The sequence below is a fragment of the Sciurus carolinensis genome, chromosome 1, assembly GCF_902686445.1.
Source record: "Sciurus carolinensis chromosome 1, mSciCar1.2, whole genome shotgun sequence".
Taxonomy (NCBI): Eukaryota; Metazoa; Chordata; class Mammalia; order Rodentia; family Sciuridae; genus Sciurus; species Sciurus carolinensis.
In genome coordinates this window covers 186,860,849-186,888,026 of record NC_062213.1, presented here as the reverse complement: position 1 = coordinate 186,888,026, position 27,178 = coordinate 186,860,849, and the positions used below count along the sequence as shown (strand labels likewise).

Here is a 27,178-nt window from a genome sequence, read left to right as displayed (position 1 = left end):
TTGAACACAGGGGCACTCTACCACTGAGTTACATCCCTATCCCTTTTTATTTTTTATTTTGAGACAGGATCTTGCCAAGTTACTTAGGGGTCTTGCTAAGTTGCTGAAGCTGGTCTTGAACTTGTGATATGGCTGCCTCAGCCCTCTGGCAGCCCTGTAATCTTGCTGGGATTACAGGTGTGCACCATCATGTCTGGCTCTTCTTTGAGGTTTAAATGGATTGTATCCCCTGGCCACAACATACTCTGCTCTGATTTGTAGCAATCAAGCCTCAAAGAAAAGAGAGCAATAAATTCAATCCCATGGGTCTTGTAAAAAAGGCGTCTATTTGGCTTTTAATATAAAATGACTCAGAAACATAGAAAGAAAATATACAAGCCAGTTACTGAATTAAAAACAAAACAAAATAACCAAGCCCATCCAACAAATTTCAGCTGATATTCCCTGCCTTCTGCCCAGATTAGAAAACAGGGAACTGCAAACCAATGAATGTTTCTTTGAAGAAACCTTATTTAAAAAAAAAAAAAAAAAGGGGGGCGGGGAGGAGAAACCAGTCCCTGAAATCTGGCAGGTGGTATCACAGGCTACTGGGAGCTTGCCTCAATCACCCTGGCGCATGGAGTACAAGTGGTGTTTGGAATATGGACACCACCTCCTCGGTGTCTTGCTAGTAATGGTCATCTGAAGGGAGGAGGTCAGCCTGGGCACCATTTGACGCCAATTATGCAGTCTGAGGTCTCAAGGTCAAGCAGCCCTGGAGTCTTCCATTCCATAGCTTCACTGAATCTCTCCCATATACAGTCGCTTGTCACTGGATGCTGAAAGAACTGAGGTAAAAAGAACAGAGAAGATAACTGGAAATAATGAAGGTTCAAGGAGACTTGGTGCTCAAGGGCTCTTGTGTCAAGAGCCAATTTTGGTATATAAGAGCAATTGGATTTAGCTTGCATTCCCTTTCTAAACAGCATCTACAGGAAATTGTAGCCTGCCTTTTCAATCCAAGTCCTCTCAAAACCATGAGGAAGACTGTACTGTGGGAAATACATTATCAGGCTCTAAATCCTGATGTCTCTGTCAGTCAAACCCCAAGGAAAAGATTTTCCTAGTTACTTTAGGAGACAGGAATCAATGTCTGTGCCCATCATTTTGTAAATGTGCTTCTGTTTGTTAAGCTTTGGAGAAAGTTACATTTTCTCCTTAAAGTTAAATTGCAATTTGTATCTAAATATTCAGAAACATCCTTTTGTCTGTGATCCCAGTTACTTGGGAGGTTGAGGCAGGTGTATTGCTTGTGCTCAAGTTCAAGGCCAGTCTGGGCAACATAGCAAGACCTTATCTCAAAAAACCAAAAACAATAAAACCCTCATGATTCTGTTATCTGAAGCACAGATCTGAAGTAAATGTAAAAAACCATAAAAATAGACTAATCCACCTTCCCTTTGAGATAGAGAAGAAAATGGAACATTACTCCTACTCTTGTCACTTAGGATGGCAACTGTGAGACTGTCACTGATACCCATAAGGGCTGTTTATATGGAAATTCACATAAGACAGACACCCATTTCTGTATCTGTATTCCCAGGTCCACCCTTGAGAGGTTACCACAGGTCCCCTTTCCCAATAGTGAGGACAGACTTACTGATGGGCTCATCGGGATGGAAAGCCACTTCATTGATGGAGCCAGCATGGCCAGGCAGCTTATATAGAATTCTCCTGCTTGTGGTATCCCACACATACACAAACCTGCAAGTATCAGGAATAGCAAGGGGAAGGGTGAGCCTTCTAAGAAGTGGGTTAGGGCAAAGGCATGGTTCCTTAATGGAAATGGAAATTTTTATTTACCCATATTTACTGAATTGTGTTCTGGTTTTTAGAAGCCAAGAACGGAAGCTGAAGGTATAGCTCAGTGGTAGAGGACTTGACTAGAAACTAGGAACGAGATTTGAGTGAAGAAATGGACCCTGCTCTTGACAAACTTAGTAAATAGGAATAGCTAAAAATATAAGCATTATTAATATTTTTGGACACAAGCTTCAAGATTGGAGAAGAAATGATTTTTCCTGTGAACTCCACATAAAAACCTTCCTCAAAGAGCATCCAACATAATTAGGCTACAGTTAACTTTAAAATCATCTAGGAATGTTTTAAGGGAACCTGACTCATTGTAGGTTAGGAGATCAAGCATAATTTCCTACTTTTATACTTAAACCACTGTCCTATAGCATTGTATTCAAACCTGAGCCCAGAGAAGGGATAAGGAATTTCAACTATATAAACAATTCAAATATTCACTTGAGCCAAATCTTACATTGAACTGATGGGCAGAATATACTTAATTCTAGAATGGGAAGGGATCAATAAAAATTAGCTAAATTATTTAACAGATCAGAAAACTAGGGTACAGTGACTTTTCCAAGGTGACACAGTTCATTAGTGATAGAACTAAAATTAGAACTCTTAATATATTCCAGGATTCACCTCCCTTACCACCTTCAAACATTCTGGTAAAAATAAAAAAAAAGGTTTCTTTGACCCTTAACCTTGCCTGAGTCATTTTAGCTAAAGGGCAAAATAGTTACCACCTTCATATGGTTGGTGGTTTGAAGCAGTTATTAGCAGGACTTAAAAACATTTATTCATATATTTGTTTCCATCAACAATGGACTAGTATATAACTTGATTATAAAATGCCTAGTTCTTGGGCCTGAGGTGCAGCTCAGTGGTAGTGTATGTTTATTAGCATGTGTGAAATCATAGATTTCATCCTCTACACAAGAACAAACAAAAAAAGCAAGCCTAGTTCTGATGCAACAATTTTTGGTTTAAATACAAATAAATGCTAGGCTTGATGGCACATGCCTGTAATACCATGTCTCACGTGGCTAAGGCAGAAAGATTGTTAAGTTCAAGTCAGCCTCAGTGTACAAAACACAACAAACAAACAAAAAACAAAAAGCACATAAATAAGAGCAGCTTCTTTTTTTTTTTTTTGCGGTGCTGGGGATCGAACCCAGGGCCTTGTGCTTGCAAGACAAGCGCTCTACCAGCTGAGCTATCTCCCCAGCCCAGAGCTGCTTCTTTTTTAAAAAATATATTTTTAGTTGTAGATAGGCACAATACCTTTATCTTATTTATTTATTTTTATGTGGTGCTAAGGATTGGAACCAGTGTTTCACTCGTGCTAGGCAATCACTCTGCCACTGAGTCACAATCCCAGACCAATAAGAGCTTCTTAATTATTGAGCGCTCACAGACTCGGCTCCATAGCCATAGTAAAAGTTCCCGGCAAGATGGAAGAAACGGCAACCCCATCTGTCTAGACCCTGGCACTCCTGTTCGTGCTCGCTGTGCTGTCTTTTTTCCTGCCATGTTCAAATAACTGGTCTTCATTCATCATGGGAAGGGCACTGTGGTGGGGTGAAACAGTATGAGTGCTATTTCACCAGAAGACAGAAAGACCTGGGTTCAAGTCTCAGTGCAGCTACTTAGTAGCTAAGTACATTTAATAATTTAACTTCTCTGAGCTTCTTTCCTTTGTTATAATGAGGGAGGAAAAAATGTTTCAGTTTGTTGAGAAAAATGAGATAATATAATGCCAAGTGCTTGGCACACAGAATTAATGATGGCTACTGCTATTATGAGTACATTTACTATCAAAGTAGAGTCACATGAAGTCCATGGGCTGAATCAATCATTCCTGGACCAGTCTGGCCAGTCTTCCTGTGTCCTTACTAGGGATGTTAAGGGTTTCCGGTCTGAAGATGGGGACATGATTTCTAAGTAGAAAAGGGAAGTTTGGCAAACCCAGGCTCAGCTGAAAAGCAGTTTTCTGAGAAGGAAAGATAGATTCCTAGGCACATAAAAGACAGCAGAACCCCAGATCTCCAAGGGTTTACTTCAAGGCCTCATTCTTGATGGCTGCCAATTAGATGCTAAATTTAGAGGGATTCCTTGCCTTTCCTCACTGTAGCATGGCAACATTCGGTAGGAACCAGGTCCTTATGTAACAGAGCTGCTTGCTGACTTGGGGCTAATTGGCGAGGTGGCCTGTGAAATCTGGACAATCCCAGCAGGGAGAGAGGGGCAGGCTTTCCTCAGGCCAGAGTCAAGCTTCCACATGTAAAATTTAAAGGAACAGTGGGGAGGAAAAGAGAGAAGGAAGGACACTACAGATCAGAAAGGGTCAATGTCAGAAACAGGACCTTCTTGTCAGGGAAAAGGGTATATGCAAATATAATTTAAAAAGACCATGCCAAGTGCAGTGCTGTACTCCTGTAACCCCAGTGACGTGGGAGGCTGAGGCAGGAGGATCACAGGTTCAAGGCCAGCTTGGGCAACTTAGTGAGACCCTGTCTGTCCCCTTTAGATATTTTCCTCCTACCCTAAAAAATAAGACTAACCAATCTTTCCTCTGAATCTTAGTGGTACTGGGGATTGAACCCAGGGATTTATGTATCCTAGGCTATTGGTCTACCACTGAGCTACATCCCCACCACCCTATTCCAAAATTCAAAAAGACTAACATAGGAAAGACACTGGTGAAAATTATATAAAAATACTTTGAATGGTCTTTATTCTATCTATACTTAAGTCTGTTTACTCTATCTATACTTTAATCTGTTTCTTAAGGTCTTCTTTTGACCACTAAAAATCTTTTAGATTCCTTTTCTTTTTCTTTCTTTTTTTTGGGGGGGAGGGGATGGGGGTGCTGGGGATTGAACCCAGGGCATGGTGCTTACAAGGCAAGCACTCTACCAACTGAGCTATCTCTCCAGTCCCTTTTCAGGGCAGTTCTCTGTATCACCTGGACTAAAATCATCAATGTGTCACTATTTCATCTAAGCCTATTCCCCTCAAAAAAACTGATTACTTCTCCATTTTTTCTGGCATTCAACTTGTTAGGAAAACAAAAAAGTGGACTTTGGAATTTTTCAAGTATGTAAGTTAGTCACAAGTAGGTGTGGGGTGGATCATGGTAAAGCTTCACAGCAGTGCTAGAGTTTCAAGAAAAAAAAAAAAAACCTAAAGCATGCCAAAGGCTTTGGCAAGCTTCGGAAAGGGTTCCCATTTATAAATGATGCTAATTTCAGCAGGGTACAAAGGTGATGTTAAGTGAAAAAGAGTAAAGACATCTCCCAGTAAAAGTTAAAGCCTGAATCTGCCACCAGGAGGTCTCATTCTTTACCATCCCACATTGTAGCCTGCCAGGCTGGGCACCTTGGACATCCCTATTCAGCCTCTGATTCCCTCCCAAGTATAGGCCACTACAGACATACCAAATACAATAGCATCTCATGGAAGAATTTCCTCAGATGAGCCACATGATGAAACAGTTTAAATTCCCACTTAAGAAAGGCTCACTTGCTGGACATGGTGGTGAATGCCTGTAATCCTACCCACTTGAGAGCCTGAGGCAGGAGGATCCTAAGTTTGAGGCCAATCTCAGCAACTTGTCTCAAAAGTTGCCCCTGGCAGCTGTTACCTATAGTTGTTATGTAGGGTAGAATTTGACCACCATCTTTGAGTTGGGAATTCATTCATATAATATTCACAAGTTCTTAGAATAAAATAACTCAAGTGCTGACCAGCCCTTCCCTGGGTTCAGAGATGACTATGATTCATTCCCTGAGCTCTGGTGCAAATAATCTAGTAGGGTTGCCCCATGATGTTTGCTGATTGTGAGGTGTAAGAAATACTAATAAGGATTAGATGGATGAATTGTTAACTACAGCAAAGAATAATTAGTTCTGCCCAAAAGGTAAGAGAGAGAGAAGGCCAGGGAACATTTAAAGATATAACACAGTGGTGGTTACTAGAAGGATATGGGAACTTGGATAATGGAGAAGGGGGAATGAGAGAGAACCTGGAGTTGATGCAGGAGAATGAGAATACAGAGTTCCATGTGAGTGCAGCATTATGGGATGGTCAGGGAGAGGAGTACTCAATATGTATTAAAATAAACTTAAGCAGCAGAAGAATCTGATGAGAGACTGGGAAAATTATGAGTCTGAATTTTATTTTAATGGCAATGGGAATCCAACAGGATATCAAAGAAACACTTGATCTTCTAGGTCTAAAATGTATCCAGGGAAGAGAGAAATAATGTGTTCACTTAACATGTTTTTTAAATCCTTCATACTGCAAATGGCTTCATCTCTGAGTACGGCTATAACTCTGGCTGTTCTAGTCCATAACTGTATGTCATAACTTCTCATAAACATGGGAAGTCCTGCACAGCTACATCATCCTCTACCTCACACCCAGTAATCCTTACCTGTCGGCTGAGCCAGCTGCTATTTTGCTTCCATCAGGTGACCAAGAACATCTCAGGAGATTCTATAATGATGAATAAGCATGAATCTATTGAATGGCAACATACCAAACTTCTCTTTGCCATACCACAGAATCACTGGGAGATTTTAAGCCTCCTAACTAGATTTTAATTATTCTCCCCAGAAAGATGATCAGCAATTATCTTATGTTCTATGGACCAAAATACTTCACTATTTTAGACCACATAAACACAAACTAGAAAATGCTTAATAAGTTACAGTTAGATTAGACCTGGCAACAAAAATTTGTTCTGCTGACAAATGGAGGCCTTCTTTGCTCCATTCATCTTGATTCTCATTAAATTTTTTCCTCCTTGTTATCTATTTTTTATTTTTTTTGTTTAATCTTGAAGAAAAAGGAAAATAAAAACGAACCCAACAACTAAAAAGATCTGATATATAAAGCAAAACAATTGCAATGAGCTCTCAGAAGTAAAACATTAATCTCTATTAATCAATTGTTTGAGGGGAAATGCAGCTTCCAACAGAGCTGACCTGGGAACTTGAGGATTTAAGAAAAATTTCTGTCTCTCACAAATTGGGCCATGGTGCTCACTGAGAAGAGGGATGTATTTCCAGGGTTCTAACACCTGGTCACTGGGAAGGTGAAGGAAACAATTTGGATAACAATATGGGAGCCTGGGTTCCATATAGGGCATTGATCTGAAAGAGCTGAAATTCCTAAGGAATAAAAGAGAGACCAGGAGTGTCCTGTTGAGGATGGACTGATACTAGAAGCTCTCAGTTTGAGGGCTCGCTTCACTGCTATCAGGCAACATGCCTTCTCTGATATGCCTCTAAGTTTTCTTTCTGCTAAGAACAACTTTGATAAAGAACAGCCACTAGAATGCAGTCCGTTCTTAACAAAGCTACTCCTACTCTTCAGCCTTAGCATCACCTTAAATGTTTTTGGAATCAAAAGGACAGTAAAACCCCTTTGCTACGTAGCACTCACCTTTTCAAAGTTGTGCACATTTCCCTGAAATATCTTCACACACCTCTCTTTGGGGGCAAATGGCCGGACATCCCAGACCCGCACTGCAAAACAAATTCAATCCAATTAACCAACCAAACCAACCATAAGCCAGAGGCTTCCTGAGAACCCAGCTGAAATTGTATCTTGTCAATGACAAAAACTGTTTCCTGGATAGAGGCGGACTAACAGACACACTGCTACCTGGTAAGGCTCTTTTCTTTTTCTAGTGGGAATATAATGCATCAAAGTTCTATTAACTGGGGCTTAGGGCACAGAAAGCGAGGCGGGGTAGGAAGAAGAAATGGCGAATACACTGTTGAGTTGCAACAGAATGAAGGTGGTTGTAATAATGACTTCGGATGACTCCTCCGTCAACTGAGTCACATCTACCAAAACTTCTATGTAACAATCTAAATACCAATGACTACTGTAAAAACAAGTCTATAAAAACCAAAGTTAATATTCATCTTTTATAATTTTCCTCATATGGGCACATGAGAGTCTAAACTTGAACAAGGCCTAATGTAGCAAAAGAATACTGTTTAAAAAAAAATCAGAAAAGGTGAACTTTGTTCTCCAGCAACCGAGGTGCTAGGGATCTAATCTAGTGTCTCACACATGCTAGGCAAGCACTCTCCTATTGAGCCATATCCTCAGCTTCAGAAAATGTGAACTCTGAATTTAATTTTAGTTTTGTTGTATATATATATTTTTTGTATATATATATATATATTTTTGATGGTACTAGGGATTGAATCCAGAGATATTCCCCCATGAAACTACATCCCCAAACCTTTTCATTTTGCCCAGGCTGGTCTCAAGCTTTTGATTCTCAACCTCCTGAATAGCTAAGATTACAGGGTGTGTGCCACCATGCCTGTTTAAGTTTGTTTGTTGTTTCTTTCTTTTTTTTTTTTTTAAATAAATAAATTTACTTTAAGGATTGAGTAAAATGATATATGTGGAAAGATTCTAAAAAATTGGATGTGAATAAACAAATATAGAGAATTTATAATTTTATTATATAGTCAAACAAGAACTTCTTCTTACTGCTCTTTAACCATTTAGGGAACTTCATTGTTTCTCACTATAAAGAATGCTAGAATTAGTTAATGGTAAATTCACTGAAGTTGATACATGCATATAAATATACACTGTAAGTAGAAGCTACTGCTGGTTTAACAGAAGCTAATCTTAAAAAGGAATTTGAATGATGTCATTTTATTTGAGTGTGAAAAGGTAATACCATCACTTGGGAGTCAGACAAGTATAAAAAGGCAAAGCTATGCATTAAAATTTGCTATTGAAATGATAATGCAGTCAGGAAGGAAGGACATCCATTCATTCAACAAATATTTGAGTACCCATTAAATGCCAGGTACTATTTTTGTTATAAAATGCCAGTGAGTGCATTTTAGTTCCCGACAAGCCTGTGAATATGATATGAGTACCAGGAGCATTTCCAATATTAAGCATATAATCCTACAATTTGCCTTCCTTTTTGCTATGGTAAACCCATTCTCCCACCCTACAACTAAAAAATCCAAATCAAACAAACAAATAACAAAATAAGCAAAGAGATAGGGCAAGAGTTTGTGTAAGTCCAGAATGTTGAGGCTATTATTATTATTATTATTTGCAGTACTAGCGATGATTGAAAATGCTAGAAAAACGATCTACTAATGAGTTACATCTCCAGTACTTTTAATTTTGAGACAAGGTCTCACTAAATTGCTGAGGCTGGCCTCTACCTTGCTATTTTCCTGTCTGAGCCTTCAGAATAGGTGGGATTCCAGGTGCGCCACCATTCCCTGCTCACACTAGGGCTCTTGGAGTGGGGAGGAAAGATAAATGGCAGAATGAGCATACTGGCTTACTGATTGCCCAAACTTGTACTCTCTGCAAACATCTGAGAATTGTCCTAAATATCTGGATCACGACACTCTGATCTTTCTCATTAAATGAATCAGTTAAGAGTTCTCTTGTATTCTGCTTGGACACAGCATACCAGAGCAGAAATGGGCCTTAAAGATACAGACCCATTTCCTCTAATTTTATCCATGTAGAAGCTGATGTCCAGAAAGGAGAAATGTGTGTAAGTTATTTAAGAGCTACAAAGGCAGATCTGGAACTAGTGTCCTGGATTCTGGATCATCTAAAGCTTTTCCCACTACAGTGTTCTCACTGATTGGTAGACTCTTCAAGCCATCCTTGACTCTTTCCTTGAATTTTCATGTATCCCAGTACACATATTTTTTCTCTTTGCAGTGTTGGGCACTGATCTTAGAGCCTTGTACATACTAGGTGAGCATTCTACCACTGAGCTACCCTCCTCTCCACCCCTACACATTTTTAATATCCAATGCCTACTTCTTTAGGGTCTACAGAGATGGCACTAGGACAGCTTTCCAAAGTTACCTGTATTGTCCATTGCATTGGACAAGAGGTAAGAGCCTTCAGAACTTAAACTTAGGCCAGTCACAGAATCTGCATGGCCTCTCATGGTGTAGGTTAGCTTGTTTTGGCGCAGATCCCAGACCTGCAAAAACAAAAAAAGTACTCCCAGAAATCAAACTGAGAAACAGCAGAGAAAGAATTATTCAAGAGTCAATTGCTTGGAGAAATTGGTATCCCTTCTTAAATTGAGCTCTGAACCAAATATTACTTTAAGTACAAAATACAGGATTTTTGTCAAAGAGGGAAAAAACACTTGTCTTTTAAAAAAGACAGCCAGTTACTATATTTGACTTGATATAAATTAATGTCAAAGATTAAGATAAAGTTCAATGTAAGAAAATTTGCACAGAGGTCTTTTCAAAGCATAATAAAATGTATTAGGCATTAAAATAAAATAAATAGCATTTAAAATGCTTACACTGATTCTTAGTCACTAAAAAGATATTAGAACTACATAAAAATGAGTAAACATGTAATTTAAAAAGACACAATGAGTATATGTAAATTGTGTACAAGACAATATGCAAGAATATCGATTCTTAAATAGTTAATTTAAAAAAATATATATATGTAAACAATATGTATTCATACACACACATGCACTATATATAACCTAAATGTCAAAAAGGTAAGAGATGACATTAAATTATGATTCATGAGCACACTGAAGCATTATGAATTCTCACAAAGGAGATAGCATGATACAGTGTAAACAGATTTATGGTAAGAAAAAACTGGAGTTATATGTCACTGGGCCACTATCCCTTTCTGAAGCTGTTCTGGAAGACAGGGAAAACATCTACTTCTTATGGCTCTTATATAAGAATTATAAATAAGAATGCTTAGCATATGCCTGGCACTTGGCAGGCTCTCAATAATTGGCAGCTATTACTAACTGTTCCTAAGAATAACTCTGAAACTCAAATGTAAAAATATTTACATAATAAACTATTAAGCAAAGCAGGGAAAATACAAAACAGTATTTATAAAACAGTATTTATATTTACATAAACCGCAACTATGTAAAATAATTATTAACACTGATAGCAACAGTCTGGATGTCACATGGAAAAATAGTAATTTTGTGAAGGTCATTGGTATTTCCAAATTTTATTTAACGCTGCCATGTAATTTTTCTAAGTGAATAACATTTTTGCTGCCCTCTAAAGCAGGGTGCTTTTTCTCATCCAGAAGTGAGCCAGGCATGGTATGCCGGAGCAACACCCAGGCAGCCAACTCCACTGTCTACATCCACACCTCCTGCGTGTCTGGGGCCCAACACTTCATCTACCATCACTTTTTGTGTCAGGATGTTTGCTGCCTCAGTAATCAGGAGAGCTTGGAATAGCTGACACTATTAAAGCTTTGTCCTTCCTCTTCAGAAATCTTTACTTTAGTAACAAGTAGGAGAGAATGCGCTTTGCCACCAATCTCAGCAGTTTTGTGCTATTTCCAGATTTTCTTCTTTGAGGCCTATACCTTGTTTGTGTAGGGACAAAAAATATCTGGGATCTGCCACAAAAAGAATAGGGCACTAAATTAAGCAAAACATTTTGCAAATGTCCTAATCAGCTATTCAATGAACATCTGATCAGTGGCAATCACTATTGGAGGTTTAAAGGGACAGGGTTCCTGCTCTCAAGAAGCATTTAGTTTAGCAAGGAAAACAGATATGCAAACAAGTATTGAGAGACCTATACGAGGTACAGTAGCAGAAGGGGAAGAAGGTTTAACTCTCTTGTGGAACAGGGAAAGGGAAGCTTTCACAGAGAATGAAGCACCTGAGCAAGGTGTAGAAGAAGGAAGAGATTTTTTATTTTTTATTTTTTTGGTGTGGTATTAGGGATTAAACCCACACATGTTAGACAGACACTCTACCACTGAGCTACATCCCCAGCCCTTTTTGAATTTTGAAACAGGATCTCATTAAGTTTTCCAGGCCGTTCTCAAATTTGGGATCATCCTGTCTCAGCCTCCGGAGTAGCTGCGATGACAGGTATATGCCATTGTACCCCACTAGAAGAGACTTTTTTTCCCCCTTTGACAAAGTGGAAGTGTATTTTCAGGTAAAGGTGATGTGTGAAAGCAAAGAGCATGGCAAAATTGCTAGATTGTAGGGAATTAAGCACAGAGAAGAAACAGATGATGCTTGACAGGTACATAAGCAGAGGTGAACTCACAATAGGTTTTGGATGTCTGGCTTGGACTTCATCCCCTTCACTGGGGAGTCACAGAAGGGTTCAAAGTAGGGTAATGAGTTGGTCAGATTTGTACTCTGAAAAGATCTTTCTGGCCCAGATAATCAAAGAGATGAGACCAGAGGGTAAGAAATCAAAAAGCATTTATTTTATTCCTTTAAAAAAACAAAACTACCAACTAAACTCCCATGTGGTTCAGGTTTACATGAAACACTAAAGGACTGCCAGACAGACCTTCAAGTCCTCAAGCAGGGATATGTTTTGTTCTTTTCATTTTCCTCTGACTTTCAGATCCTATCACCAGGAACAAAGTCCCAAGAGAGAGCATGTTTGCTCACAAAAGGGACTCCTATTCCCCATGAGTTCTTTCTTTTTAAAAATAGGCAGTGCTGAGAAGTGTCCTGTTACACCTGGTGCCCCACAACCAGGATGGGGATCAAACCCAGGGCCTTGTGTATGCTAAGTACTGGTTCTACCACTGAGTTACAGCTTCAGCCCAAGAACCAAGTTCTTTAAGGAGTACCTCCTAATATGCTGAGGCAGTATAGGGACTTGTCAAGGAATTAAGTGCTAAAGACTGCCGAGTCCCTAAGTGCTTTAGGAACCTGTTAATTGACTAGAGGCAACAAGACAGATTGGAAAGATTATCAGCCCTCTGTGGATATAGCTGTGATCCTGGCTCTATCATTGACTGAGTGATTGACTATGCAATCTTGGCTAAATCATTTAACATCTTACGGCCTCACTTTAGTCATCTATAAAATTAGAGAGATGAACCAGATGTTTAAGGTCTCTTGCAGGTTTGACATTCCGCGTCTATTTCTGATTGGAAAGGAGCCTCTCTTTTGCATATTTAAAGAAATTTATGAGGCCTGAGGACAACTTAAGAGTGCTTCTGAGTCCAGGGGCAATTCTTCTCCCCTAAACGTGTAACAACAGAGTATTTAAGTAGGAAGAAAGCTATCTTCTAACTAAATTCTAATAAGGTCTTACAATTCTCCAGTATACCTTAATTAATTATACAGGAGAAAAAAATGAAGACAAATAATTATAGCAACCTAACTTTAAACACTATTAATTGCTGCTGCCATAAAACAAAATAGGGCTAGGGTTGTAGCTCAGTGGTGCAGCATATTCCTAGCATCTGTGAGGCACTTGGTTTGATCCTTAGCATTGCACAAAAGTAAACAAGTAAAGTCATACTGTCCATCTACAACTGGTTTTATAAAAAACCGAACCAAAACAAAAACAATAAGAACAAAAAACAATATATATTCAAAATTGGAAACATTCATATATTTGTTAACACAGTATTATGATCATCATCATCATCATCATTTTTTCTTGTGGTGCTTATGATCAAATCCAGGGCCTTATTAGGCAAGCAATGTACCACTGAGCTACACCTCAAGCTTCTGGCACCTTACTGTTCTTCAGGAACTCTATCCTAAGGAAACAAATACAGAAAAAGTTTCACAGAAATATGACCATAACAGTATAACTTGTGACAGTGATATGTATAAAACAGTCTAAAGGAATGTCCAGGACATTCTTACTAAATTGTAACTTACTAAAATTATAGAGTATACTAATAATAAAAATGATGATGGGCTGAGGATATGGTTTAGTAGTAGAACACAATCCCCAGCATGGTAAAACAACAAAAAAGATGGTAACGGCATGTGACATACATTAAATCCTTACTATGAGCTTGCCATATCTTTATTTAATTTATGTAACGCTTGTATGTGGTAATCTAATTACTCCCATTTAGAGGTGAGATATGGAGATTCAGAGAGGTTAAAGTCACTTCCTTAGCTGGCGTGTTTGCACACACCTCTAGTCCCAGTTATTCTGGAGGCCAAGAAGGCCTCCACTTCAAGAAGGCCAATCATTTCAGTCCAGGAAATCAAGACCAGTCTGGGTAACATGGAAAGACCCTGTCTGCAAAAACAACAACAACAATTTTTTTTTTTTTGGTGCTGGGGACTGAAACCAGGAGAGCTCAACCACTGAGCCACATCCCCAATCCCTTTATATATTTTTAAATTTAGAGACAGGGTCTTGCTGAGTTGCTTAGGGTCTTGCTAAGTTGCTGAGGCTGGTTTTGAACTCATGATCTTCCTGCCTCAGCCTCAGTTGCTGGGATTACAGGTGTCCCCACACCCAGCTACAAAATAACTTTAAGATCAGAGAGCTAGCGGTTAAGTGGCAGAATCAGAAAAATGATCCTACCATATTGCTCAGAAGAATATAAGAGAAAAATGATAGAGAGTAACTAGAGGAGGACAGATCTGAGTCAAGAGATGAAAACAAGAACAAGTCAGTCACAGTAGGATCTGAGGAGGGGAGGTTCCTGACAAAAGGATTAGTTATAGGATAATACATCTGAAAAGTAGCATATAAGATTTCATCTAAAGGAAATGACTGGGAGAAGTATAATGAAATGTAATAGAATATCAAGAGTGAACGAATTTGGATGATTATTTGACTTTATTTTTTCCTATTTTCCTTTTTGGTATCGGGATTGAAGCCAGGAGCACTGTACCACTGAGCTACATCCCCAGTCCTTTTTCATTTTGAGGCAGGGTCTCATTAAGTTGCCCAGGTTGACCTCAAACTTGCAATCCTTTCTTGGCCTCCAGGTGGCTGGGATTATAGGTATGTAACTGTGCCAGGCTATTTTTATTTTTACGTTTTGTAAGCTTTCTCCAATGAACAAATTATCATTTTTGTTGCTAAAAATATCTCAGTTATAATTAACCATTTTTCTTAATCTTTAGTTTTACTGCCAAAACTTTTAATATGTTAAATGTACATTTTAGGGCAAATTTTACATCTCTTTATTTGGAGGTGCATAACTGGGACCAGAGGTGTGTGCCATTGCACCTAGCTTTGGATAGCTAAATATCTTACAAAGTATACAAACTAGCCAAGTATGGTGGTACATGCCTGTAATTTCAGCAATTTGGGAACCTGAGGCAGGAGGATCACAAGTTCATGGCCAATCTTGGCAACTTAGCAAGATAGTCTCAATTTAAAAAAAAAATAAAATAAAAAGAACTGGGGATGAAGCTTAGTAGTAGAGTGCCCCTGGGTTCAATCCCCAGTACAAACAAGAAAAAGAAAAAGAATGCAGAGGTGGGGAGTGTAGCTCAGTGGCAGAGTGCCTGTCCTGTGCTTGATATGTAGTACCGCAAAACAAAAACACAAAAACCAAGCCTAGAGAAAGCAGCTTGTGAGGGCATTTGAGACAGAGGGATAAGAAAGACTGTAAAGAATCTACTGGATTTGGCAACAGAGAGATCACTGATGGTCTTAAAGAGAGTCATGCCCACAAAACAATGAAAGCAGAGGTCAGACTATTAGAGGTGATATGGAATTGAGAAATAAAAGGAAAGTAAGGAACTAAAGACAGTGAGTACATGAAAATCTTCAGGGGTCTTCTCTTAAGCGTTAAGTGTATGATTCTAGAACCAAATTCTGAGTTTGAACTAAGTTTCCATTACTTATTAGCAGTGGAACCTTAGGTTATATTATTGTGCCTCTTTTTTTGGTACTGGGGATTGAACTCAGGGCACTCCTCCAACACTAAGCCACATCCCCAGACCTATTTTGTATTTTATTTAGAGAAAGGGTCTCACTGAGTTTCTTAGTGCCTTGCTGTTGCTGAGTCTGGCTTTGAACTTGTGATCCTCCTGCCTCAGTTGCTGGTATTATAGGTATGCATCACCATGCCAAGCTTATCATGCCACTTTTAGTTCAGTTTTTTCACCTATAAAATGGTATTAATATGTTTGTTTCAAGAGACAGTTGTGAACCTTAAATGAATGAATGATGCAGAGTTTAAGAACATCAAGTAAGCTCTTTTTGAGTGCTAGATGATTATCCTGTTCCAAAATGTTTGGCTGTGAAGGGGAAGACACATAGGGTAACAGCAAGAAAGGGTGTGTGACTGAAGGATGATCCCATCTATCTTCCCTAGAAGAGACCTAAGCATGATGAAATGTTGATGAGAAGAAAGGAAAAACACAGAAGTTAAAAACAGGATCTGGGCAAATGTATGGCATGGGTTTCTTGAGGAGGAAAGAAGGGTTGAAACCCTTCCACTTTAAAGGACTACCTCTGGTAGGCAAGGACATTTCATCCACAGTAACTACAAAGGAGGTAAGGAGGGATGGGAATACAGTACAATCTCCAGGGAGGGACAACAGAGGAAGTTGGGTATTAACTAACATTGTTGTTAAATTCTTATGATAAAGCAGAATGTAAGGCCAAAGTCTCTGAGAGTCTCAAGAAAGCCAACACATAAAGGCAGACATGAACTGCGTAGCTCCGAAACAACATTGCACAACTGTTAGCACTAGTTACACTTCGGAATTCTTCCAGGTGCTCTAATAGATGAGGCTTGGTTAATAACTACCACAACCCTATGAGGCAGGTGCTGTTGTTTGTTATTATTACCACCTTTGCTGTTCTCAGACAACAGAGGCTTAAAGAAATAAAGTAAAGGAACTTGCTTGAAGTCACAAAACTAGAAAATGATGGAACCTGGATTAGAAACCAAGTCAATTACTTAAAGGCTTGGGTTCATGGTCTACTGTCTCCTTCTCCAAAATCATTACTTTCTCTTATTCTTAGAGAAGCTTAGGAAATTTCCTTTTCATAGTGTCAAAAAGAAACACACCAAGATGCAAGGGAATCACAAACTGATTCACAGCTATCTCATTAGAACAAGACAGTTAAAAAAAAAGATTTTAAATGTCTTCGGAAGGAATGAAATGCATTCTGTATTTTCCACATAGACCCTCAGCCAGGGACTTCACAGTCAAATTAAATGCCTTGTTCTTATACCAGAAACAATGTAACCTTTGATTTAGAAACTCAAAAAGGACAGGAGAGAAAGTTTCAAGTTACTACCTTCCTATTAGTTGGCATTGAGTGCCAAGGTACCACAGTCTCAGTTTGCAAAGACTTACTTCTGGGAGTGTGCGCAAGTGAAAGGGAATTATAAGATAAATATCATACATACCTTAATATCATTGTCTATTCCACCGGAGATAATCTGATCACTTGTGTCATTGAAGGTCACAGCTAACACCTGGTAAGTGTTCTGAAATGTCTGGATGGCTGCTTTCTTCCGGATGTCCCAAAGCTGAAGCATAAGAAAAGACGAATCTATCAGTAATGTCACTCTTATAAGTAATCACACAGCTGGGAGTGGTGGCGCAGACCTGTAATCCCAGCGGCTCCGGAGGCTGAGGCAGGAGGATTGTGAGTTCAAAGCCAGCCTCAGCAACTTAGTTAGATGTCTCTAAATAAAATACAAAAAAGGACTAGGGATGTGGTTCAGCAACTTAATGTCCCTGGGTTCAATCCCTGGTACCAAAAAAAAAAAAAAAAGTAATCACACAGGATACCCCTAAATTCGAGGACCTTGTGGACACTGGCACTTCTCTAACAGGGACACAGAGGTCATTTTCAAATCATAACAAAATGTATTAGGCATTAAGGAAAAAAAAAAAACAAAAAACCAAATGGAATCTAAAATGCTTACACTCATTCTTAATCACTAAAAAGAAATTATTAGAAAACTACATAAAAGTAAGTAATAAATCATTTCACTTATATTTTTGGAAACTTAGGATCCTCCTGTCTTAACATCCTTGAATGACTGTATGTACCCTGTTCAGACTCTTTTCTTTCTTTCTTTTTCTAGGTATTGGGGATTGAACCCAGGGATGCTTTAACACTGAGCCACAATCCCAGCCCTTTTTATTTTTTGAAACATGTTCTCACTAAGTTACTTAGGGCCTCACTAAGTTGCTGAAGTTGGCCTCAAACCTGCGATCCTCCTGCCTCAGCCTCAAGTTGCTGGGATTACAGGTTTGTGCCTGGTGGCTCTTTGAAGGGTGAGTTCAAAGGGTTTGCAGTTATTTTGCCTAACTTGAAATTCTTCTTGAAAACATTCAAAGGCAAATGCATTTGCCTTTGCTGCCTGGGCCAGGGAATAGGGCAAATGACAGACAAACCAAAAAGCTTGAGAGGAAAGGCTAGGGAAGGAGAATGTGGGAAATAAGAGCTTTGAAAAGCCCTCATATATTCCTGGGGATCTGAGAAGGCCCTAAGTTTTCTCCTCCAGCTGACCCTCAGGCTCTGTATAAGCAAACTGCCTGGCTGAGTTGAAGGCAGGCTCTGACACAGACATAGCCAATCTAGAAAGACTGGCAGAGTTTTTGTTGTTCTAAGTGATTAAGGAAACCCCTGTCAATCACTAGCGCATTGGAATGCTTATGGAGAAAGACTACAGTAGATACACAGGAGAAAGAGTACAGACCTTACAAAATTAGTTTTTTAAAAAATCACTAAACAAACAATAACTACAATAAGCAACAACAACAAACTGAGTAGAATCTAATTTCCATTACTGTCACTTTATATCTAGTTTTCATCCAAAAATTATGAGTACGCAATGCAATAGAATACATATAGAAGAAAATAAAAAGAAACAGTCTTTTCAACAAATGGTTCTAGGACAATTGGATAACTACATGGAAAAGAATAAACTAGGGGGGAGTGTGGCTCTGTGACAGAGGGCTTGCCTAGCAAGTTTGAGGAAGGGCTCATTCCCTAGCACCAAAGGAAAAAAGAAAAGAAAAAGGCAGCTAGACCCCTATTTCACATGATTTGCAAAATTTAACTCAACACAGATCTGAGTTTAAATGTAAGAGATCAAACTATAAAAATTCTTAAAAAATAACAGAATGAATCAAACAACATTACCCTATGTAAATTTATGATTACACAAATGGTATGCCTTTACGCCATGTACAAATAGAGAAACAACATGTATCCCATTTGTTTACAATTAAAAAAAAAAATTCTTGGAAGAAAACACAGCGGCCTTCATGACTTTGGATTTGGCAATGGATTCTTAGATGCAACATCAAAAGCACAGATGACAAATGCAAAAATAAACTGGACTTAAAAATAAACACATTCTAGGTAAGCACTCCACCTCTGAGCTACAACTCAGTCCCCCCAAAATGAACTCTAATTAACACAAAAATACAAACAGCCCAATCAGTAAATGAGCAGAGAACTTGAATAAACATTTCTTGAGCTAAAAAACTGTTTAATTACAATATCACTTTATACCCTCTAGGATATCTTAAAAACAACAACAAAAAAGCCCAGTAGGGCAAGGGGCATAGCTTAGTAGTGCAGTGCATGCTTAGATGTATAAGACCCTGGGTTACATACATCTCCAGGAACCACCCCTGCCAAAAAACATCAACAACAACAACAACAAAACAATAACCAGAATGTGGAGAAACTGGAACCCTCATATACTGCTGGTAGGAATAAAAATGGTGCTGCTGTTTTGGAAAAATCTATGTTTCTCAAAAAGTTAAACAAGAATTGTCACATGAGCCAGCAATCCCACTCCAAGGTATATATCCAATAGAAATGAAAACAGGTACTCAAACTAAAACTTATTCATTAATGTTCTTAGTGGCATTATTCATAATAATCAATAATTTTCCATAATACTGAATTAATCATAATAGTTAAAAAGTGGAAACAACCCAAATATTCACCAACTGACCAATGGATAAACAAAATGTGTGGAATATTCATATGATGTAATATTTAGTCATAAAAAAGAATCTAGCATCAACACATCTTACAACACACAGATCTGGAAAACAAGCTAAATGAAAAAAGCTGGACATGACAGGCCACGTATGACTTTATTTATGTGAAATGTCCACATTAGGCAAATCAAAGAGACAAAAAGCAGAGCAGCAATAGCCAGAAGGTAGCAGAAAAGAGGGGGTAACTGCTAGATGGGTTTGGGGATCCTTTTAGGAGTGATGAAATGTTCTGGTATTGGATTATATCAATGGTTGCATGACAATGAACTAAAAGTCACCAAACTGCACATTTTTTGTTTGTTTTTCGGTAGTATGGATCAAATCCAGGGTCCCACACCTGCTAGATAAATGTTCTACCACTGAGCCACATCCCCAGTCCTGTATACTTTTTAAGATGATTAAAATGATAAATTTTATGTTAGTTAAATTTTATCTCAAGTAAAAATATTACAGATGATTATCAGAAAATGTCACATGCAGAAAGGGCTGGTTCATAATACAGATACACAGGTGGAGGGGGGTGAATATTGGCTCACAATACAAAATGTATTCCTTAATGTGAGTTGGGATAAAAAGTGTTTCAAAGTTACTGTGTTTTGACTATCTAGTTAAACCCCAACTTTTATAGATAAGGAAACTAAAGCTTAAAGAAAACTGATTTGATAAAGAATACTAGGAACTCAACAGTAAAATGAAGACCAGAATAGTCAGATTTTACTATATGAATGTTGTATTAACCTCAAAGTATTGAAATGTATGGTTAATTTTTCACAATTATTAATAAATGCTTGTTCTTAAAAAATGAACACATATATTATTATTATTATTTGTGTGGTGCTAGGGATCAACTCTAGGGCCTTGTACATTCTATACAGGTGCTTTACTACCAAGCTATATCTTCAGCTCTTATATTCACTAAAAAAACTTTTTTGGGGGGGATTGAACTCGGGTGTGCTTTATCACTAAGCCACATCTTCAGCCCTTATTATTTTTTTATTTTGAGAAAAGCTCTCACTAAATTACTGAGGCTGGCCTTCAACTCGCAATCTGACTGCCTCAGCCACCTGAGACACTGGGATTACAGGTGTGCACTACCATGTTTGGCTACACTTTTTAATTGGTACTGGGGATTGACCCAAGGGGTGCTTTAACACTGAGCTACATCCCCTGTCCTTTTTATTGTTTATTTTGAGATGGGGTGTTGCTAAGCTACTGAGGCTGGCCATGAATTTATCTTTTTGCCTTAGCCTCCAAAGTTGTTGGGATTGCAGGTATGTGAAACCTTTCCTAGCTCCTACATTACTGTTATTATTTGGGGGAGTACTATGGATTGAACTCAGGGGCATTCAACCACTAAGTCACATTCCCAGTCCTATTTTGTATTTTATTTAGAGACAGGGTCTCACTGAGTTACTAAGTGCCTCGCTGTTGCTGAGGCTGGCTTTGACCTCATGATCCTCCTGCCTCAGCCTCCCGAGCTGCTGGGATTATAGGCATGTGTCACTGCGCGCAGCCTGGCCTACGAGAAAAGAAAAAGTCATTGAAAAGAAAGGAATCAACCATGGTATCTTAGAAAAGATCTAATGGTCTTAAATTCAATTTTGTGGTCAAAAAGTAGAGTTTGAGTAGGAGTGTGCCAATGCCAAGTTGTCTCTCCTTCTAATTCTCATGATTTAGGATGAAAAGCAGTTCCTATTTCATGGAAGCATGTTACTCAGATAAATGGTCCAAAAAGAGTGCTTCACTTCTTTCCAAAAAACATATTCCCACCCCAACTCCTCTAGCTCAAGAATCAAGTCCAAACTTCTTATTTGGAATTCAAGGCCTTGATAATTTGATTCCCACATATCTTCTGAGCCTTACTACCATCTTTGTTTCAATATATATTCTCTATGCAGATGAAAACAATCTGTCTGTGTCCTAAAAGTTATGGTAGTCACTTAAAGTGTGGTTAAAATAATTTAGTTTCAGATAATTATCACTTTTAATAGACTTTAAATCTTTTTGTTATTGGGGATTAAACTCTGGAGCACTTAATCACTGAGGCATATCCTTACCCCTTTTTAAAAATTTTTAAATTTTAAGACAGGGTCTGGCTAAGTTGCTGAAGATGGCTTTGAACGTGTAATTCTCCTGTTTAGGTCTCCTGAGTTGCTGGGACAACAGGTGTACATCATTGCACTTGGCTAGATTTTTAAGTTTTGAAATAATCAATGTTCAGAAAAGTAAAAAGAACACTGCGGGGGGGGGGGCTGAAATCATTTGAGAGTAAATTGAAGACTTAATTCCTAATTACTCCCTACCTAATCTCAATATAATAAAAAAATTAAACACTGATACATTATTACTATCTGATCCTCAATGCCATTCAAGTTTTACTACTTATCCCAATTATTTATTTTTGCATGCGAATTCAGTTTGGAATCGGGCTGAATTACTTGTCATGTTTTTTTTTTTTGTGTCCTTCAGATTTTCCTTGAGTTTTATGACCTATACACTTCTGAAAACCACAGAGCTGTCACATCCCTCAATTTGGGATTGCCTGATGTTTCCTCATGATTAGATTTAAGTTATGCACTTTTGGTAGGAATATCACAGAAACAAGGCAGCATCTTCATTGCATCCTATCAAATGGGTCACAATTTGGTCTCATTACTAATAATGATAAATTTGATCATTTGGTTGGATGTTCTTTTAATTTTTTTTTTTAGTTGTAGATGGACACAATACCTTTATTCTATTTATTTATTTTTATGTGATGCCAAGGATTGAACCCAGTACCTCACATGTGCTAGGCAAGCGTTCTACCCCTAGGCCACAAATCCAGCCCCTAGGATGTTCTTTTGGACAAACTTCTTTGTATGAGGTGGTCTAGGTTCCTCTTAAAGCACTTTTCTTGTCCCAGACCCGAAACAAGAGCCTTGGTTCCATTTGTTGGAAATGGTATTTAAAGACCAAGACCTAAACAGTAGGTATACTCATTGTTAATGGGCATACCTGCTGCTTCTAAGCTTTCTCAGTGGAGAGTTAGGCAATATATGTATACTTAGGTACACACATGCCTATACACTCAAACATTCACATGTATTTTTTCCTACAACTATCTGTTTATGTATTGAATGTTAAAAGTTCACACTCACACTTGCAATTCAAATCCAACACCGCATGATTCATTTTAGTTTTCTGCCTTTTTTTATCAGAAACTCCATTCTCTTGACGGTGAGAAATCTGCCTATTATGTTGAATGTATTTATTTATTTGATCAACTTCCCATATGTAATCAATCTTCCATATCCTCTTTGATGCTTTGCCTGCATGAGTATATTCCTTTCTTTGCTTGAACTGTGAATCCCATCCTAGGCGACCCTGTAATAGTCCCCTCCTCACCCAACCTGGGTCAGCCTCATCATTGCTCTGACTCTCTTCTCCAGGGATGTCATCCTCATTCTTTCAGTCTGACCTCCTACACTGAACTGCTTTCATGTGTGGACATCCTCAGCTCAGGCTCTGACAGCCAGACTCCACCTCTACCACCACCACCATGAATAGATGACACTTTCACCACATTAGGGCACTGAGCTAACTATCCTGTGTTATAGGGATGCCCTCCTTCCTGACTCCCTACAATGAACTGACCCTCATAGTATGGATATTCTCCTCACCTCACTTGGGTTACTTCTGCCCATTCCCACTTCCAATCAGAACACCTTCCTTGCTTTAGCCTACATAATGGCATTAGAACTGAACTGTTCAGGAAAGGAAACAATTTATATATGTATATTATATTTTACTTAACTTTCCCCCCCTTGCCACTATGGATTGAACTCAGGGTCTCAAATATGCTGAGCACATGCACAATCACTGAGCTATATTCCCAGCCCTCATGTAACAATTTTTTTTTTTCTTTTAAACCAGGGGAAAGAATGAACTTGCAAAAAATAAGTGCTGGGTATGCAGCTCAGTCATAGTGCTATCTGAAACCTTTGCTTTCTGTGAACTGTGACAAGTACAAAGCAACATGACTTTTCCCCCCTTAGATAAAATGATGTTATTTTATTCTTCTTTCTTTCTTTTTCTTTTTTTTGTGGTGCTGGGGATTAAACCCAAGGCCTTGTATATATGAGGCAAACACTCTACCAACTGAGCTATATATATCCCCAGCCCTGATGTTATTTTATTCTTATACTTACAAACCTAGTAAAAGAAAACAACAAAGACTTCCAACTTGATAAGCAGCTAAAAAGTAAATATAAAAAGTTGTTTGAGCTGCCAGAAATTTGAAGTTTTCTGAATCTGCAAAAGCAGAACTTATCAACCTCAAATGGAAGAGAATGGCAGCATTTAGAAAGAACCTAACTGAGATGTCTAAACTGGAAATAAAGCATGCCGGAAACAATGTCTCCCTCTTTCACAGCTACACTGAATTGGTCAAGAACTGATGTGCCTTTTCTCTGAAAGAAACAAAAGTGAAAACCATATTATCTGCAGTTAAATCATTACCATAGAATATGATTAGCTTTGACTTTAGTTTTAAAATTATGTGAATAAATATTTTGATTTCTTTAAAAATCCTCACACTTAAAACCATGTTGCTTTAAAAATTATTTTATTGCATGCTACCTGGACATAACCCATCTTCTCCTTATGCATTTAATACCTCAGAGTACGAAGAATCTAAATACCGGATTCTCCTCTGGTTTGTCTTCAGCTGTTTAAGAAAGGGTATGGAAGATATGTGCCTCCTGGAAACAAGTAAAAGCAATCACCTGGCCCATATCCCTGCCTACTATGTCAAGGAGGTGCCAGATCAACAAATTAACAACAGATACTTGTTACAGCTAACAGACATTCCACACTTTCATGAGGTGTTTTTTTTCCTTGGTTCTTGAGTCACTTCAAGAGTCTGTATAATAACAAGGGCATGACAATTTCATTTATATAAACCCTTTGCAGTTCCATTTTTGTAGGGGTATATATAGAAACAAACAACATGGCCTGCTTTAGAAGATGATTGCACAAGAAAGATGTAAGCTTTTCCCCCTGATGTTGGGGGAATGAGTGTTCAGGTTTTTATTTTTATAGAGTATACCATAAAATAATAAACCATTAAAAAAAAAGTTGTTTGATGATTCCTTAAATACAAATAATATATTAAAAATCAAAATAAGCAACTGTACTAAAAAAAGCAGTCATCTTTAGGTGATATGACATATTGTCCATTAAAAAACAATACCTTGATAAGTGGATGCTGATCCATAGTGGGGGATGGGTAGGGAAGAATGAAGGAACTTTGGATTGTACAAAGGGAAGTGAGGGGAGGGTTGGGGCAGGTGGGGATGGGAAGGACAGTAGATTGAGACAGACATTATCCTATAAACAAGTATAAGAAAAAATTAAAAAAAAAAATCATTGTCAAAAAAAAGAGGGTTGGGGATGTAGCTCAGGTGGTAGAGTGCTTGCCTCACAAACACTAAGGCCCTGGGTTCAATCCCCAGCACTGAAAAAAAAAAAAAAAAAAAAAAAGATAATTAAAAAAAAATAAAAATAGAAGTTGTTAAAAAAATTACCTTGAGTAATAGTTATAATGATTCCAATTCATGTTCAATTAAAAAAAAGGAAACTGAAACAAAGGAAGACAGGACAGACAGAAAATTTTTTCTAGTACTAGAAAAAAAAAAGCTAAAAAGGGACAGAAAGATAAATATGAGAATGAAGAGGGAAAAAAAAAATGAAAGAAACCGAGAGGAAAGGGAAAGCACAAAAACAAGTTCCTAGATATTTATCATAGAAGGTCCTCAATAATGTTTGTTAACAAAACTCATTAGGGCATTTCTATTTCTTCCTGTGTTTTACAATGCCAATTAGCAAATAGCCACTGTTAAGACTCTCCAACAGTCACTCTGTAATCTCAGTGTCTCAGGAGAGTGAGGCAGAAAGATCCCAAGTTCAAAGTGAGCCTGGACAATGTAGTGAGAATATCTCCAAATGAAAAGTAAAAAGCGTTGGGGATATAGTTCAGTGGTAAACAAACAAACAAACACATATTTATCCAACTCCAGTATGCCTAATTTAGGACTCTGAACTTAGAAACCAATCCTAAGCCACAGAGTTTCCTTTTAGCCAAACATCAAGGGTACACCAACTGTTTGCTCAGCATTTGAGGCCCTGGGTTCAAAAAAAAAAAAAGTAAAAATGCAACAATCAAAATCAAAAGGTTATTGTTGTTTTTAGGTGCACTCCTTCAAAGCTCCCTTGTTTAATCATTAAAATCCAACAGAGAGCCAAACAGTGCAGAGAAGAAGGGCACCCCCTGATGCTATGAAGCAGTGTGTCCTTGTGTACCTCTGACACAAGTTGATGTCTCTAGGTCTCATTTTCTTCACTTGTAAAATGATGATGCTGGATGAGTCAGTGGCTCCTAAAATGTCAGACCTACTGTAACAAATCACTTGAAGAACACCTTAAAAATTCTGATTCCCAATCCAGAGCCACTGAAACAGAATCTCTGGGTAGTTTAACAGGTTCTAATACACAGACAGGTTGGAAACTATTAAGATTAAATGACATTTAAATTCCTACCCTGGGCTACTAAAACCATTTACTGGGCTTTTTGTATATCTGTAATTTCACAATAATCTTGTAAGACATTTATATGACTGTCAGTGTTCTACAAATTAAGAAACTGAGGCTCAGAAAATTGAGCTGCTCAAAGCCACACAATTAACAGCTGAGCCAAGAATCAAATTCACGTGGTCCACTTTGTTCCAAGTAGTAATTTATTCTATGGTTCTAATATAATTCTGTAGAGTAATTAGGGTAATTAAAACAGTGCCTATTATTTTAAATGGGGAAAAATGTCAAGGATCTGTTTTGGAAACTGCTAAAACTGTTTTGCAGAGGAGGGTGAAGCCTAGGTGGGAAGGTGGGATAAGGTTCACACAGACCAAGAACACCTACCTTTACTGTACCATCATCACTGCCAGTGCAGACAAGCTGGGGGCCTCTCCTGGCTGGATAACAGGAATTCACAAAGGAAGTATGTCCCTTCAGCCTTTTAACCCTCTCTCCTGTTTCACTGTCCCACACGGCCACAGTTTTATCTGTGGATGCTGAGAAGAGCATACTAGGAGGTAAGAGGAAGAACACAAAAAAAGTAAGTGGAGACCAATAATAACAATCATTCTTTCCCACTTGCAAAAATGAGACAGATTCTTCCAGATCACTGACTATCGTTTTTGGTATGCCTTACACTACTTATGGAAATCATACTCATGTTCTATACTCAATGAAGTTTAAAAATATTTCTTTCTGAGTGCCCATGATACATTACATGCCCATTACAGCAGATCCCTCCTTTGGGATAGCTAACATGTTACAGATAAGACATCCTTTCACTTGGAAATGTTCGATTACTCCCTGCTGCAGTAGAGGTTAAGACAGAATGTAGCAATTCTTCATCTGAGTAATGCTAATCCTTTCTCTAAAAACTAAAGTTTTAATTTTGTCTATAAGGATAAATTCTAAGTTAAGCCTGATTTAAAAATCTGCTTTTACTTA

General features: G+C 38.2%; 1 protein-coding gene across 1 annotated transcript in view; it reads right to left on the bottom strand.

Moving 5' to 3' along the window:
- Nucleotides 1-305: 305 nt before the first annotated feature.
- The window catches only part of Snrnp40 (small nuclear ribonucleoprotein U5 subunit 40), a 32,135-nt gene continuing 5,262 nt past the window's right edge, over nucleotides 306-27,178 (bottom strand). Inside the window, exons 4-10 of the mRNA XM_047527256.1 lie at nucleotides 26,579-26,744; nucleotides 16,996-17,118; nucleotides 9,727-9,847; nucleotides 7,288-7,370; nucleotides 6,275-6,336; nucleotides 1,640-1,743; nucleotides 306-827 (exon numbers count right to left, since the gene is read on the bottom strand). Coding sequence (XP_047383212.1) covers nucleotides 778-827; nucleotides 1,640-1,743; nucleotides 6,275-6,336; nucleotides 7,288-7,370; nucleotides 9,727-9,847; nucleotides 16,996-17,118; nucleotides 26,579-26,744 — 709 coding nt within the window. The 3' untranslated portion in view covers nucleotides 306-777. The remainder of the gene's footprint in view (nucleotides 828-1,639; nucleotides 1,744-6,274; nucleotides 6,337-7,287; nucleotides 7,371-9,726; nucleotides 9,848-16,995; nucleotides 17,119-26,578; nucleotides 26,745-27,178) is intronic.